The sequence below is a fragment of the Amphibalanus amphitrite genome, unplaced genomic scaffold (genome assembly GCF_019059575.1).
Source record: "Amphibalanus amphitrite isolate SeventyFive unplaced genomic scaffold, NRLGWU_Aamphi_draft 000226F_arrow, whole genome shotgun sequence".
Lineage (NCBI taxonomy): Eukaryota > Metazoa > Arthropoda > Thecostraca > Balanomorpha > Balanidae > Amphibalanus > Amphibalanus amphitrite.
In genome coordinates this window covers 87,426-101,146 of record NW_024881721.1, presented here as the reverse complement: position 1 = coordinate 101,146, position 13,721 = coordinate 87,426, and the positions used below count along the sequence as shown (strand labels likewise).

Here is a 13,721-nt window from a genome sequence, read left to right as displayed (position 1 = left end):
TTACAGAGCCGAGAGCGACCCTTTGCGTGCCGACCCGACTAAAAATACCGCCTCTGACGTCCACAGGAATGGACCCGGGGCGACAGCGGTCCGCGCTCGGTCTGTGGCCGGTCCCGGGAACGACACATCCCCGCAGGCACCCAGGGTCAGCCGGGCACCGAAATAGTCTGATTAGTACCGATGAGGTGGCCAGAATAGCGACTGATCACTGGAAGCCGCCGCCGGCCGAGCGGTCCAACTAATCCTCAACATTAAACCAGGCACGCGAGCGGATAATTGCAAAGGATAAACGTATATTCAAGCCTCAAAGTGAACAAATGTCTTCCCGACCGGGCAATAACGCGTAATGGCCAACTCAAAAGAGCCAAACGAACAACAAAATAATCACACTCTGCTAGCTCCAGTGACCCCCAGAAGCTCGGCGACCCACTCTGCACCGAATCACGATTGGCGTAAATGTTTTCCGCGTAACTGCACCTTATATAAAGATATATACCTAGGCGTTTTCCCGTATCGGTAGCTCCGTACACCATTCATTCAGTCAGTCCCCGCTCCACTGGCACACACCGAAGCGCGCCCCGGCGGGCGGCGATGCCCGGCTCACAGCGCCTGATTACCCAGTCCGCGGCGGTGGCGCCCCTGGCGGCCGATACGGCCAGTACTCTCTCAGTCTCAGATGGCGTCACGCAGGTCCCAGGTGCCGGGGTCGGCGCGTGCCGCCTTTCCGGTCGGCGCCGGCAGCTCGGCGCCGTTACTGCGCTGTCCGCCCGGCTCCGAGACTCTGAGCAGACGCGTCTCGGCCATCTGTAGGTGCTGCTTCACCGCCTGGTACCGCTCATCCATCGCCTGCCGGCGGCACACGCACGTCAGATGACTGGCGTGAGATACAGCACAACATACAAAGACAGAAAAGACAGCTTTCCTCTACACACAAACACATTACCACACACCGCTCTCCTGCCATTCTCCTCCCATTATGATCTGCTCTTCACGCCAGTCACTCTTCTCACCTGAATCTGCTCGTGGTGACGCACGCGCATGGCCTCCATGAGCCGGCGCAGCTCGCTGATGGTCAGCTCTCGGTCTCTCAGCTGCTGCTCCAGGCCGCTGGCGACCGCCTCGGCGCGGCGGCGACCCTCCTCGTCTGGCGGCGGTGGCGGCGGCTCCAGCTGAGCCCACGGGTCGCCGCCGGCGGCCGGGTCGGCGGCGGAGGGCGCAACGCCACTGACAGGCTGCCGCAGCTGGCCGACCATCAGCAGACGGCGCTCCAGCTCCAGCACACGCGCCTGGGACGGTGAAACGTGGAAATGTAAGTCTTGGGCATACCATAAACAGATGAGAAGCTGAAGTGAGATAAACAGCAGCGGCAAACCATGAGCAGCATCATGGAAGCTAGTGCGGTGGCTGCAAGCCAGGGACCTCAAAGGTCACGTCCAGGAAAGCGCCACTTTTCTCCCGTGCCAAGCCGGCCGATTCGCACGCGACCCCCGCGCTCCTCACCTCCAGTTCCGACTTTCTGAGCGCCTTCTCCTGCGAGTAGGCCAGCTGCCGCTCGGTGTCGAGCAGCTGGCAGCGGGCCTGCTGCAGCTGCTCGTCCTGCTGTCGCAGCTGCGCCGCCAGCTGGTCGCTGGCGCGGCGCTGCTCCTCCAGCCGCGCCTCCAGCTGCTCGCGCAGACGACACTCCTCTGCGGCGCGGTGCTCCAGCCGGAGGGCGGCGGCTCGGTGCTCCTCGCCGGCGCGCACCGCCTGCCGCTTCACCAGCTGCAGCTGCCGGTTACACTCGGCCACGTCTACAGACATCACCTCCACCTGACGGATAGGGTGACCGCACGGGAGGACCGGTCAGCATCGGTACTGAGCGAAACATTGGACATAGGAAGTTACTGATATTCAGCTCAGTGCTTCGCATGTTTGATGTCCTGTCTTCAGCCCACAGCTGCTACGCTCTCCTCTCACCCCAGCTACCCATTTCACCAAAGGCACACAGTGTCACTGAAATGCCTCTTCATATCGCGGCCTCCCTCACGTCTAGCCTTTCACCAAACATACTCACCCTGACAAGTCGCTTCAGCCCGTAACCCCTCCCCTCTCCCACATATCCCTTCCCCTTTGCCCACGACTGACCTGTCTCTTCAGCTCGCGATTCTCCTCCTCCAGTCGTCGGGTGGCGCGCGTGCGGTCGAACAGGCGTCGGTTTCTGTGGGCGTGCACCTCGCGCTTGTACCGCTCGTACAGTAGCAGCTCGTGCATCAGGCGGGCGTTCGGCATCGTCTGTGAGACGTGCTCACGTAGCAGCTGGTGCGGCGATAGTGTAACCTGATGAAAGGGAGAGAAAAAGCGCTGTTATGGAGAAACACAGGACGGGCTTTCAACAAGCAGCGTTACCAGCAGAATGCTCTCAAGTCCCCAAATATGGCATGTCATATAGCTGATACCGAATTATAGGGAAATATAAGAGCAGACGCAACTAACAAGCTCACCATAGATCCCATATGATGGCGGATTCGACAATTGTGTTTCACTTTTGAACCCTGTGTTACGTTCAGTGCAAGGTTTTAAATCACACGCCCCAACTCAGCCTGGTCGGTGAGTGCGTCTCACGCTGACCTGCTGGTGCGGGACGGCCGGCGGCGGCGGCAGCGCCACCGTCAGCAGGTGCTCGTACGCCGACGGGTGGTGCGTGTCCTCGGTCTGACAGCCGGTGTCGGAGCGGCGCGTCGGCGGCTGACGGGCGGGCGTCACCGCCGGCGCCGGCGCCGGCTCCGTCAGCGCCGCCACGTCCGGGCACGAGCTGGTGCGCCGGTGCTGGCGGCTCGGCAGCACGTGCTGGCTGTAGTAGCGGGTCATGTGGCGCACCAGGTCGAAGTCGAGCCGACTCTGCGGCAGCGAGGCGGCCAGCACCGGCGGCGGTGAGTCCTCCTCCTCTCGGTCACCGGTGGCCGAGCGGCACGGGATGGCCGCCGCCGCCGTCACTGGCAGCCGCAGCGGGTGCGCCTGCGTCAGCTGCGCCGTGGTCGACGCGAACGGCGTCAGGTTGCCGGAGGTGGCGGCCGTCGGCGGCTGCAGCCGGGTCAGGTCGCTGACCTCGCGGTCCTCTGCCGAGTGGTCGGCGGCGCAGTCGGACCAGTCGCCGGTGGCCGGCCGGGACGGGGTGCCCGGGCCGCGCCACGGAGCGCCGCCCGACGCCGACGACGAGCCGGAGGTGCCCGAGGTGCGGGGCACCGGCCGGGTGACTGGCGGCGGGCCCTCGGCAAACTGCACCGGGGATACCACCGGCGCCACTGGGAACGGACACGGGACGGTTACAGACGGGCACTGCTGCCTCAGACGGTCATGAACAGTAGCACAGGACGGTCACAAACGGTAATAAGGTCTCGAGACATAAGCACTCAACACGTCTTGAAGTTATCACATACAAGATACGCCATTTTATATAATTCTTCGGCTACCGGATGGCCGGCAACCTTTAAGCAAACGGGCATGCCTGTCGCATCTCAGACGTCACTATTGTGTATTTACAATAAATCGGCCAGCACCACCAGGCCAAACTTATACTCGTAATTCATGCAAGCCATCACTTTGCAGCTTATTATAAAGGCCACATTACCAAAACACATTGACATTCCCTTTCCATCCCCAAAGCGAATAGACAGATCCAATGAAGTACCAGTATCGTTTTCAGCACAGTATACATATCTGTCGGCCAAATGATCAATAGATACCTGAAAGTCAAGACTTAAGTCATCCACAAGGGTCATGCCAGCTCAAAAGGTGGAAAATCAATTCAGGTAGTCGTCAAACTGAATGATGCTTCGGTCAGCAATAAAGCAGCAGAGCAATATGACAAAAATTAGCACACAGACTGGCATTAACTCAGCACACTGTCGACATGCCCGAATCGGAACACAGCTGAGTTCTACTTACCAATGAGTTGAGCTTCCCATCAACCGATTAAGAAGAAACCATGCTAGACCGGCTGCTGGGACTACCCTGTGTTGTGGGGGTGGTGTTGGCCCTAATTGATATACCAGTCTGATTGTCAGCTAGCCCCAAATGTGTCCGGTGGCTGTACTGTAGAAGATTTAAGCCAGATATCGGAATTGAACGGGACCCTAAAAATCGTGATCGAAAACGCGAAACTGACGCTAGCAAGTCAAGAAGTCCGCTTTGTGGCCGAGAAATTACCGATTTCGATGGCAGAACAGCAAAATGTCGAGTAAAAATCGTAAAAACTTTATCATTTTGGAATGGCCCCGGTGCAAAAAATGCGGTAATTGTAACAAACCTGAATTGTAAATCTTACCATTTCAGAGTTAAGTCAAAGTAACGGGCTGGCAGACCTAAATCACAAAGTCCATGTCCTCGTGACCGGTGTCGGTACGCGTGAGCGGGGACCCATTATCGGGCTGGTGTCAGTTTGTCCGCGATCCGTCACCGGTGTCTGTGCGTGTGGGCGGCTCACGTTTCAGTTTGATGGGGCTCAGTTTGCCGGAGGTGCGCCGGTCGCGCAGGCCGCTGACTGACGGCAGCGGCGCGGGGGCGGCCGCCTCCTCGACGAGGGCGGCTCTCTCCTGCTGGCCGCCGCCGCCGGCAGCACCGCCTGCCGCCGAGAGCGAGCTGAGAGCGGCCGGCCGCGCACCACACCGCGCCACACCCCCACCGGGACCGAGCAGCCCGCCCGCGCCCGCCGCAGCAGCACCGCCTAGCGCACTACGCAGCCGCGTACACACACAGACAGCCGGGGGTCTACTGGGGAGTGGTGCAGTCGTAGAGGACAGCGGGCATGCGGCTCGCACAAAGGATGGGTAAATCGGCTCAGGAGTAGATGTATTCAAAGCGAGCAGTTTAAAAAAAAAATGGATGTAGAGGGCAAGGGGAAATCTGCAATCTTATTTTACCATTTACCGTGGATGTCATACAGGATTTTATCCTGGAAAGGAAATAATTGTGATTCAAGGATATTTTTCTGGGTGGTCGCCATTACTTTATTCAATATGTACAAAAATAATATGAACTAGAAAATTATCAGCATCATTGAAAGGCAAAGGCAGGTCAAGTTTAAAACCGTAGCATACTATTGAAAACAAGGGAAAGCAATTAAAAAATAGGCATCAACCAATATCAAAACAAGAGCTGCAAACAAGAAACACATCCAACACTCAATCCCAACAATGGCATGCAGCGTATGTCCTAAACACAATCGGAAATCCATCAAACACCAAACCGGCAAAAAGTAAAGCAACACAAGGCGAATATGTCTCAATCTGATCAGCAAAACGTTTAATCACAGCAGCACTGCAAGCATCCGGGGGCATGCAGCAGCTGTATCGTGCACCGCGGTCGACCTGACCCGGACACGCGGTCAGCCCCGGTGACCTCTGGGTCAGTCAGGGGTCAGGTCAGGGGTCGGGGTCAGCCAGGAGGGACGTACCTCCAGAGTCGGCCCGCTCGGTCAGAACCTGACCCAGTCGGCCGCTGAAGGGATGTTGTTGCTGCTGCTGCTGCGAGTGGTCACTTTCAATAAACCTGTCAAGCACGAGGAACATGGGTCACTCTTTGAACGTCACCCTCAACGGACGCCACCGCCAGTTAGTCACAAGCCAACAATGTTGGTCACTCTTCGAACATCGCCTTCGCCGAATGCCAGATCCAGCAGTATTCGTCCCCATCCCCTCTGGTGTTCGGTACAGCGACGCTGCAAGCCCTACCTGAAGGGTGCAGCCGGTTTCTTCTGTGGTGAGGTGGGAGTCGAGTCGGTGGTAGTCGGGGTCGTCTGCTTGGGGCCGACCAGGGCTGCCAGCGCGTGCGACGCCTGGACAGAGGCCGACGTGGGCCGTAGTAGTGGAGGGTTCTCTAAATCCTGCGATACCCGGAGACAAGTGGACAGTGATCAGATACAGGAGTAAAAGAGAGACAAACGAGCTGCATAATGCTTCAAACTATCCCTCAAAGACAGACGGGCATTTGATTTTTCTTTTATCGCTAAAAATACCATTTTTACAATACGTCAAGTATAAGTATGTCACGTAGACAAAAGCAAACAAGAATATTTGGCTTAGACTTAACGGTGTGAACATGGACATCGGTCGGTCTTATCCATCTCACCCGCTGCGATGTGACGGTCGGTGTCGGCGGTGGTACAAACACCGTCCATCCCCCCCCCCTCACCCGCTGCGGTGTGACGGTCGGTGTGGGCGGGGGTACAGACACCGTCCATCCCCCCTCTCACCCGCTGCGGGGGGTACAGACACCGACCATCCCCCCCCCTCACCCGCTGCGGTGTGACGGTCGGCGTCGGCGCCGGGGTGCTCTCCGGCGTGGCCTCCACGGCTGTCTCACAGCCGGTGCCTCCCTCCGCCTCCCCGGCCGCCGAGCGGGCCGCGAACGTGGCCGGCGAGCAGAGGATGTCGTGGATGCCCAGCACCTCCTGGTCGCCCAGACCGACGTCCGTCGGACCCAGAGCGTCTGAACAGAACGGGACGGAGGAGAGCGTGAAAACAGAGACGGAGAAATCGGTGAAAATCAAACAAAATAGTTCAGAAGACAAGGAAGAAAAAAATGAAAAATATGCGAAGAAAGAAAACTAAAAACACGCCGTAAAAATAAAACAAATTAGGAGTAAAAATGATACTATTAAACAGAAAAGATAGAAAGGAAAAGTAAAGCAAATAAGATACTTTAGAAAAAAAGCGAAGGGAAATAGCGTACATCGGCCACCCTAACCCAATGACGACATACTCTGCGGTCTTCCATAACGTAAACAAACCGCGGTCCAGTCAGTAATGAGATCACCACGGGCATGAGACGGTGGCGGCCGCGTGCCACGGAGCTGGCGGGCGGCGCTTAACCGACATGTTTACCATAGTCCGATAACAGCCGTCTGCAAAAACTTCTCCTCGCACCCCGGCCCTTCTTCCACGCCCAAACACCACTGGTATCCGCAAATGTCACACATTGCGCCGGTATTAGATACGAGCCTCTCCAACCATCCCGTAGTATCGCAGGTCAGGTAAGGTCAAGGCCAGGTCAAAGGTCACCACGCAAGCGCACTCACCAGCCTCATCGTGCGCAGACAGGCTCCAGAGCGGCCCGCTCACGTTGTCCATCGCTGACGCCTCCAGAATATCCAGTGAGAAATGTGAGCACTCTGCCACGATGTCGTGCGTTTCCTTGCGCTGCCAGCGGTGCGGCGATGTCTCGGTCGAGTTGGAACCGGTCACCAGCAGGGGATGCATTCGCACGTGCTGCAGCAGTGGCTGCAAGCGGCGGGGGAGGGGAGGGGAGGTCAGATGCCCGGCGGAATGTCACCAGCCGCCAAAACAGGCCACTCAGAAACAGATGTTTACCAACGACGATCAGGCTAACGATACCAATGCACTTGGTGTTCAACCACCGATCTCGCTCACTGTTTTGGGACGGTATTTTAGCATTACAAAACCATTCATTCGTAACACACCACTTTATAAGCCGTTGTGATTATCGACAACCAAATGCATATCTCGTATTTTACGTTGCCCGTTATATTCACGGTCATATCTTGGCCGGCCCTGTCCGTCCGTCCACCCTTTCTAACCCGTATAGTCCTGTTGAAGACGGGCAGGCTGTCGCGCTGGCCGTAGTGCTGACGCAGGTAGCTGAGCAGGTTACACGGGTACATGGCGTACACTCGTACAAAGTACGAGTACGTGGCCACGTGCAGGTGCAGCTGGTGTGTCTGACTCAGATGGGTTGACGGACTGGAGACCATCTGCGTCAGTCGGCTGCAAGGAACAACAAAGGCGGAGGTCAGATCATCGGTAGGCCAGGTCAGAAAATGATTATCATGATAAAAATGTTGGGTTTTAGGAAGCCTAGGATGCCATTGGCGCCAATACAGCGGGAGCCTGATCTAAGTGATCAGTATGACGCCTATTGTGACCTCAGGTTGTTCCGGGATCCGAAGCCATATTGACTGCCTTAACTGCCGAGATGTCGGCTGTCTCGGTCGATAAAACTCGGTGTGGCCGGGCTGAGAGGATGTCGTAATTGAGCTCAGAATCGATCGGGTGGCGGAGGCCGGCACTGACTCCGTCGCCCGATCGATCACACCTGCTCCAGTGATGCAATCGAGCCGACACTGAGACCCGGCTGTGGCGTGTCGGGCAGGACACAATGTTCCTCTGTGGTACTTATCGTCATGTAACTACAATGGTGTCAATAACGTATCACACTGACTGTTAGCTATCACAGCTTCGTGCCACCCAAATATAAAACAAGACAGCATGCTTTAGAGCTTATATTTGACGCAATATGTGTACATTAACTTTGCCTTTAGCTAAACATCGTTATTTCAGTGTGTACAAAACATGGCATTACTAGTCCAAAGGAGTAAACCAACAGCATACGAGTTATCTTACCTGAGCACCTGAAACAGGTCCTGGATGAAGTCTACCAGCGCCACGGGAAACATGGGCATCAGAATGACGAGGATCAGCGCCGCCGAGATGATACATTGCACTTCACACTCAGACTGCAACACGGAACACGGGTGTGATGATACGGTGAGACACGAGAACGCAGTAACAAGTGACGACTCAAGGTCATCGTTCGTTATCGTCAGACATTACGTCCCAACGCCGAGTCACGAGGCATCATGGATCTGCTATTGAAACACTCGATTGCCTTAATTTGAGCCAGTGTTCTTGCGACGAAATGACATGCATACGGAAAAGCATATGTTACAAACAGAATAAAATAGCGGTGAATGTCAACTCACTACGTTTTAGCGTGACATGGCAGCATCTGGCGACCTAAATCGTCCCTCAGCAGTGTGACTGTGCCGAAAAATGGGCTGACCTTAATGATCCTGAACAGATCCTTGACGATGCTCGGGCTGGGCTGGGTGACGATCTTTCTCAGCCAGACGGGGTGTTTGCGCACATAGTATCCGAGCAGCCGGAGGCCGGCGCCGCGCTGCTCCGGAGATTTCAGCAGCTGGTGCAGCCTACCGAGCAGCAGAGGTGGACGACGTTAGGCACGGGAGTGACGAGCATGCTTGGAGGATAATGTAGTCTAGCTGACAGACGTTTATTGGTGGATGTGCCGAGGTAGTTCCACGAGAGCACAGCATACGGCAAATAAACGAGCGATTCTACGAATTACGGAAACCGCCAATGACATGCATCGGGAAAGTGTAATAGCTGGACTGTCAACACAAACCAAAGCAGAACCAGAGGACGCCTGCCACCATCCTACCTTTCGATGAGGGCGCGTGAGTTGCCGTCCCCACAGGTGAGCAGGATCTCCAGGCAGCGGGCCGACCCGGTGCTCACGTAGTAGTCAATCAGACCGTTCAGGAGCCATGCCTCGCCTGGGGAAAACAGCATCACAACATCAGCATCAGCATCAATTTGAGAAAAAAAAAAAACAAGAAAGATCTCAAACATAGCAACTACCTTCCAAAGCTGAAGGCGGGTAGAACAAATCTACAAAATACTGCACTAGAAAATGTTTGAGACTGTCATATCCACGAACGACCACAAAATCTCAACAGCACTCAAGGACGTGTATAAAATCTATATCTATGCACAGAGAACCCAATCAGCATCTCATGTAGGCTCTCCCATCTACTGCGGCAGTGAGTCAGGTCCGCCACTCCCCGTCCACCTCCGTACCGGTCGGTCCGCGCAGGTTTTCCCTGAACAGCTCCTTGATGTGACCGGCCTCGTCTGTGTCGGCCTGCTCCAGCCGGCGGAACATGAGGCCCGGGTCGTCGAGCGGCTCGGCCGGCGAGGGCGGCCGCACGCCCCCGCCCCCGCCTACACTCATGGCTGGCGAGCGCGGCGCTGCCGGCAGCTGCCGCCTACCGCCGATCCTGCAGTCACCAACACTGAAATGTGGAAATTCACATTATGTAGGCTTATGGTATAATATGACTGGTCTGGTTTTAGTAAAAAGTCAGGAAAGTAAGGCAGATTCAGAGCTTGTTTAGTGTTTACATGGGTCTAGACTTTTTAAGTTTTATATGCTTAATGTTTCTAATACTTCATTTGCTGTAATATTCTGATTTCTGAGATATAGGTACCTATGTTTATGTTCTATATGCATCTTTAAAAAACAATCTAAACTTTTTCTAATAACAGGCAATTGCAAGACCACTTCACAACAGATGATCACTTTCCAAATCTGGTATTTATCATGCTACCACTCCCTCATCCAGGTAATCAGATGCTAGGAAGTAAAAGGAGGAAAAGTAGGCAAGTTTCAGAGCACCCTAGGTGCAAAATTGAATAAAAACCACACCATATTGTCACAAACCATACCTACATCGACCTAGAAAATTGTTCACATACGACCATTTTTTAATCCAGGGCTTTAGGGTGAAACGAAACATTTGCAAGTTATACCCAACCACCTAACACCTAAAAAAAACAGGTACACTTTAAGCTGAAATGCCAAAAACTCACCTAACCTAAAATAAAATGACCTAGTCTTACCTGGCTCAGCAGGTGGTTGAGTGTATCTCCATAACTATCAATGTGCTGTCACTTTTTAAGCTTAGAAGGATTCACTTTTCCTTTTATCTTTTCATTTTGAGAATTCCTGCAGTTCTAAAAGGGTCTTGCCCTTACCCACATTTTCAGGTCAGGTTACTGACTCAATGTTTTAAGTGACCCTGTGCAGATTCCTTACAGTTGCAAATTTACAATGCTCTCAGTGCCAGAGGAGCTTTAACAGGGAGATAAGCTTACAGGACTTATTAACCTCCCAAGGCCACACAACTTGGGGCTATAACTTCCTTTTGAACCCTCTAAAAATTGGGGAAATTCATGAAATAAAACATGAAAAAGAAAGAACACATCCTTTTACGCTTGAAAAGAAACCACCAGGCATCAGTACTTTTTACACAAAACATTTATCGTTTGTTCATTAGGGCTTTAGGGTGAAACGAAACATTTACAAGTTATACCCGACCACCTGTTGAGCCAGGTAAGGCTACCTAATGTAAAGTAAGATAAGGTAAGGTAAGGTTGGATTAGGTTTCAGCATTTCACAGTGTACCTGCTTTTTTTAGAGTAAATTCAGCAATCACATTTAAGTTTAGACAGCATTTCCGTTCAACATGGAGTGTCATCGTCACTAGCCGCAGCAGCGGGGTTGTTCTACCTAACCCAAATTAGGCTCAGCCAGCAGCCTCCAGGCCGTATGAATCGCAGCAGCTGCAGAGCACTTGGACAGAGGCAAGTTTTACCAACAGAAAAATAGCCGCCTGCCTGAATTTTTTGCCTATTTTTTGTTTATGCTCAGTATGTGAAGCAGTCTTAAGGTGGAAAATTATGACAGCCAGCTATTTTTCTGTAGGTAAAAGTTTAACTGGCCTCTGGACTGATTTTTCAATAACTTCGAAATACACTTCAGCTGTACATAACAAAGGTTATAATAATCAAGGCACCTGGAATGCAGCCACCGGAAATTGATACCTACACTTCGACACTCCTGTTCTTGAGCCCCTGATCGAGTCAAAAAGCTGCAAAAGGGGGCGAAAATACGGAGTGGCCTATTCCCTAACTATCGATTAAGATAAAAATAAAAATAGAAAGGTATTACATACCAAACCCACCAACACACAACACACAACACAAAAACGGCGCACACCAGTTTTATAGGAACAAGGCTGAGTGAAATCCATATTTACCTTCTTTTCTTGCAAGGCAAAAAGTATCTGACGTCACAAAACCGATTAAGTGATTTCTAAAACAAAACAAGTGACCACCTTATTATGGCCCCAGCTGATTTAACATCGACACTTAACAAAAAAAAAACATATGATATAATATATCTCCTTCGACTGAAACTCTTGCTCCCAATAACAAAGCATCAGATGGTATAAAATGAGGCCCTTGAAATACAAAAGAAGAATGCATGAACATCTACCAATCAGACTCGTGTATTGCGGTACAGAATACCTTCAGGCGCATGACGGTCCTGCCATCTATTGACACGATCTGTAATCCCGGGCCCGACATCAATCCGTATCCCACGAAACCGAAACGTATATGCTGTGTAGGGGAGAGTGGGGTGGGTTGTATCAGTTTTTACTCCGAGACCCATAACCTCATAACTATCCGTGATAAACTCATTATTTCCATACTATCTTCTTCCTTGATTCTTCTGCTTTTTAGTGCAAAGTAACTTTTCCGCTACCTCTACCAGTTTTTCTTCTACGGTCTGCCGAATAGAACAATGTTTTTGATACAAGTTGCCCCATGGCTTGGGTGAGTTGTATCACATGGTGGGGTAATTTGTATCACTAGGTATTTCACGTTTCAGGGAGTGTGCTTGCTTCTGGTTTTGAACATAACAACAACATTAAAGGTGATTAATACAATGTATATGCTCAAAGGCTTCACTTTTATTAGACCAATCTTAGGTCAATGCAATCCGAACGAAACATCGAAACGAACGAAACATCAACAGACTAGATGCAAAAGTGGCCCGTTAAGAGCAAAGAAGCCAACACATTGTGCCGAAATGGAACGAGTATTGACTAGCTACCTACAAATGCGATACAGGGCTTAGCTTTCGCGATCAAAAGCAACATACCCATACATACATACATGTTACAACATACCCCACCCGGCTCTGATACAACATGTACCTCGCCGCCATCTTGGAAAAAACATCCTCGTGCTCAAAAACAGCGGACAGCTGGAGAAATCCATTTTCACTCACGCAGCCTTAGAACCTACCCTCACCACCGCTACGGAGATCTTTCAAATTCGTGCACATCTAAATGCCCAAAACACACATTTTCTTGCAACTCATTTTTTTAGAATGACATTAAAAAAAACATAAAATCGGCTCTCACCTCGAGACGCGTCTACCCAGCCACACGACAGAACAGGGAAAGATGGCGCCCGGAAAACCTCGTCGGCTGGTCGTGTCACGAGCGCTATCTATTGGATAAGTTTGGCACAATTCGCCCTGATACAACTTGGACATGATACAACTCTCCCCGCTCTCCCCTATGTATAGTCTGTCATATAAGTACAGCGCAAAGTAACCGTGGATCCATCAAGCCTGACCGAGGAGGGGCCTGCTATAATTTAGTCACCGAACCAATTGACCCGGGGAATGGACGAGGATGTCCATTGCTTCCGTGACTCAAATTTAGCAGTCCTTCCTCGGTCAGGCAGAGGCTTGATGGATCCACCATTAGGTACTTTGCGCGATACCCTACATTGTTCATTGTTCAGAGGCCTCTTGCACCAAACTACCTAGCTAGGTAAAATCGAAAAACCGGTTTCAGAATAAGCTAATCTAACGGTGGTAAATTTGTTTGCAATAGCCCAATACATAATCCTACATGTGCTTGCAAAATTTTGCATGCAAATTGTTACATTTGAGACTTGGACTGGGTATACGATGCAAAAGAATCCAAGCATTGGTGCAAGAGGATTTTGGTGCAAGAGGCCTCAGGTCAGCCTCAAGTAATGTGAGGTAGCGTCGACAAACCTTTGTTCCTATTTGCCAAAAAGGTGATTTATTGAATTAGCTGAGACGGAATAAGTTGCTGAAAAAATACTTTCTTTTTTTCTTATCGGTGAAAAGGTGTATGGACTAAAACCGGCAAGAAAACAAGATGATGGGCATGAGAATGGCAGAGAAGTGTTGGCAAGATTCGTTCTGGGTTTGTCCTGTCCTGCCCAAACAAAGTCCCGACGGCGTGGTGGTTGGTTGTC

General features: G+C 52.0%; 1 protein-coding gene across 5 annotated transcripts; it reads right to left on the bottom strand.

Annotated features, from left to right (window-relative positions):
* Nucleotides 1-276: 276 nt before the first annotated feature.
* LOC122385665 (hamartin-like) lies at nt 277-11,762 on the bottom strand. Of its 5 annotated transcripts, none has more exons than XM_043374096.1 (16): nt 11,675-11,762; nt 9,654-9,868; nt 9,235-9,349; nt 8,836-8,983; nt 8,397-8,509; nt 7,574-7,760; nt 7,055-7,256; nt 6,272-6,465; nt 5,709-5,860; nt 5,432-5,526; nt 4,463-4,600; nt 2,608-3,281; nt 2,125-2,316; nt 1,501-1,809; nt 1,011-1,286; nt 277-846 (listed from the first exon to the last, which is right to left on the bottom strand). In XM_043374096.1, the coding sequence occupies exons 2-16, from the start codon at nt 9,805-9,807 to the stop codon at nt 673-675; spliced, it is 3,123 nt and encodes a 1,040-aa protein (XP_043230031.1). In that variant the 5' UTR covers nt 9,808-9,868; nt 11,675-11,762; the 3' UTR covers nt 277-672. The 5 variants fall into 5 exon arrangements, with proteins under 5 accessions (XP_043230031.1, XP_043230034.1, XP_043230033.1 ...); XM_043374099.1 differs by lacking the exon at nt 11,675-11,762 and adding an exon at nt 11,591-11,630; XM_043374098.1 differs by lacking the exon at nt 11,675-11,762 and adding an exon at nt 11,591-11,614 and having other exon boundaries at nt 9,654-9,853.
* Between the last annotated feature and the right edge of the window lie 1,959 nt (nt 11,763-13,721).

Excerpts from the sequence above, each read along its gene's own strand:
- LOC122385665 (XM_043374096.1), bottom strand. The coding sequence starts at position 9,807 with ATGAGTGTAGGCGGGGGCGGGGGCGTGCGGCCGCCCTCGCCGGCCGAG. Across the intron at positions 7,761-8,396 it reads GACCTGTTTCAGGTGCTCAG|CCGACTGACGCAGATGGTCT; the intron begins GTAAGATAACTC and ends TGTTCCTTGCAG. Across the intron at positions 5,861-6,271 it reads CGACCGTCACACCGCAGCGG|GATTTAGAGAACCCTCCACT; the intron begins GTGAGGGGGGGG and ends CGGGTATCGCAG.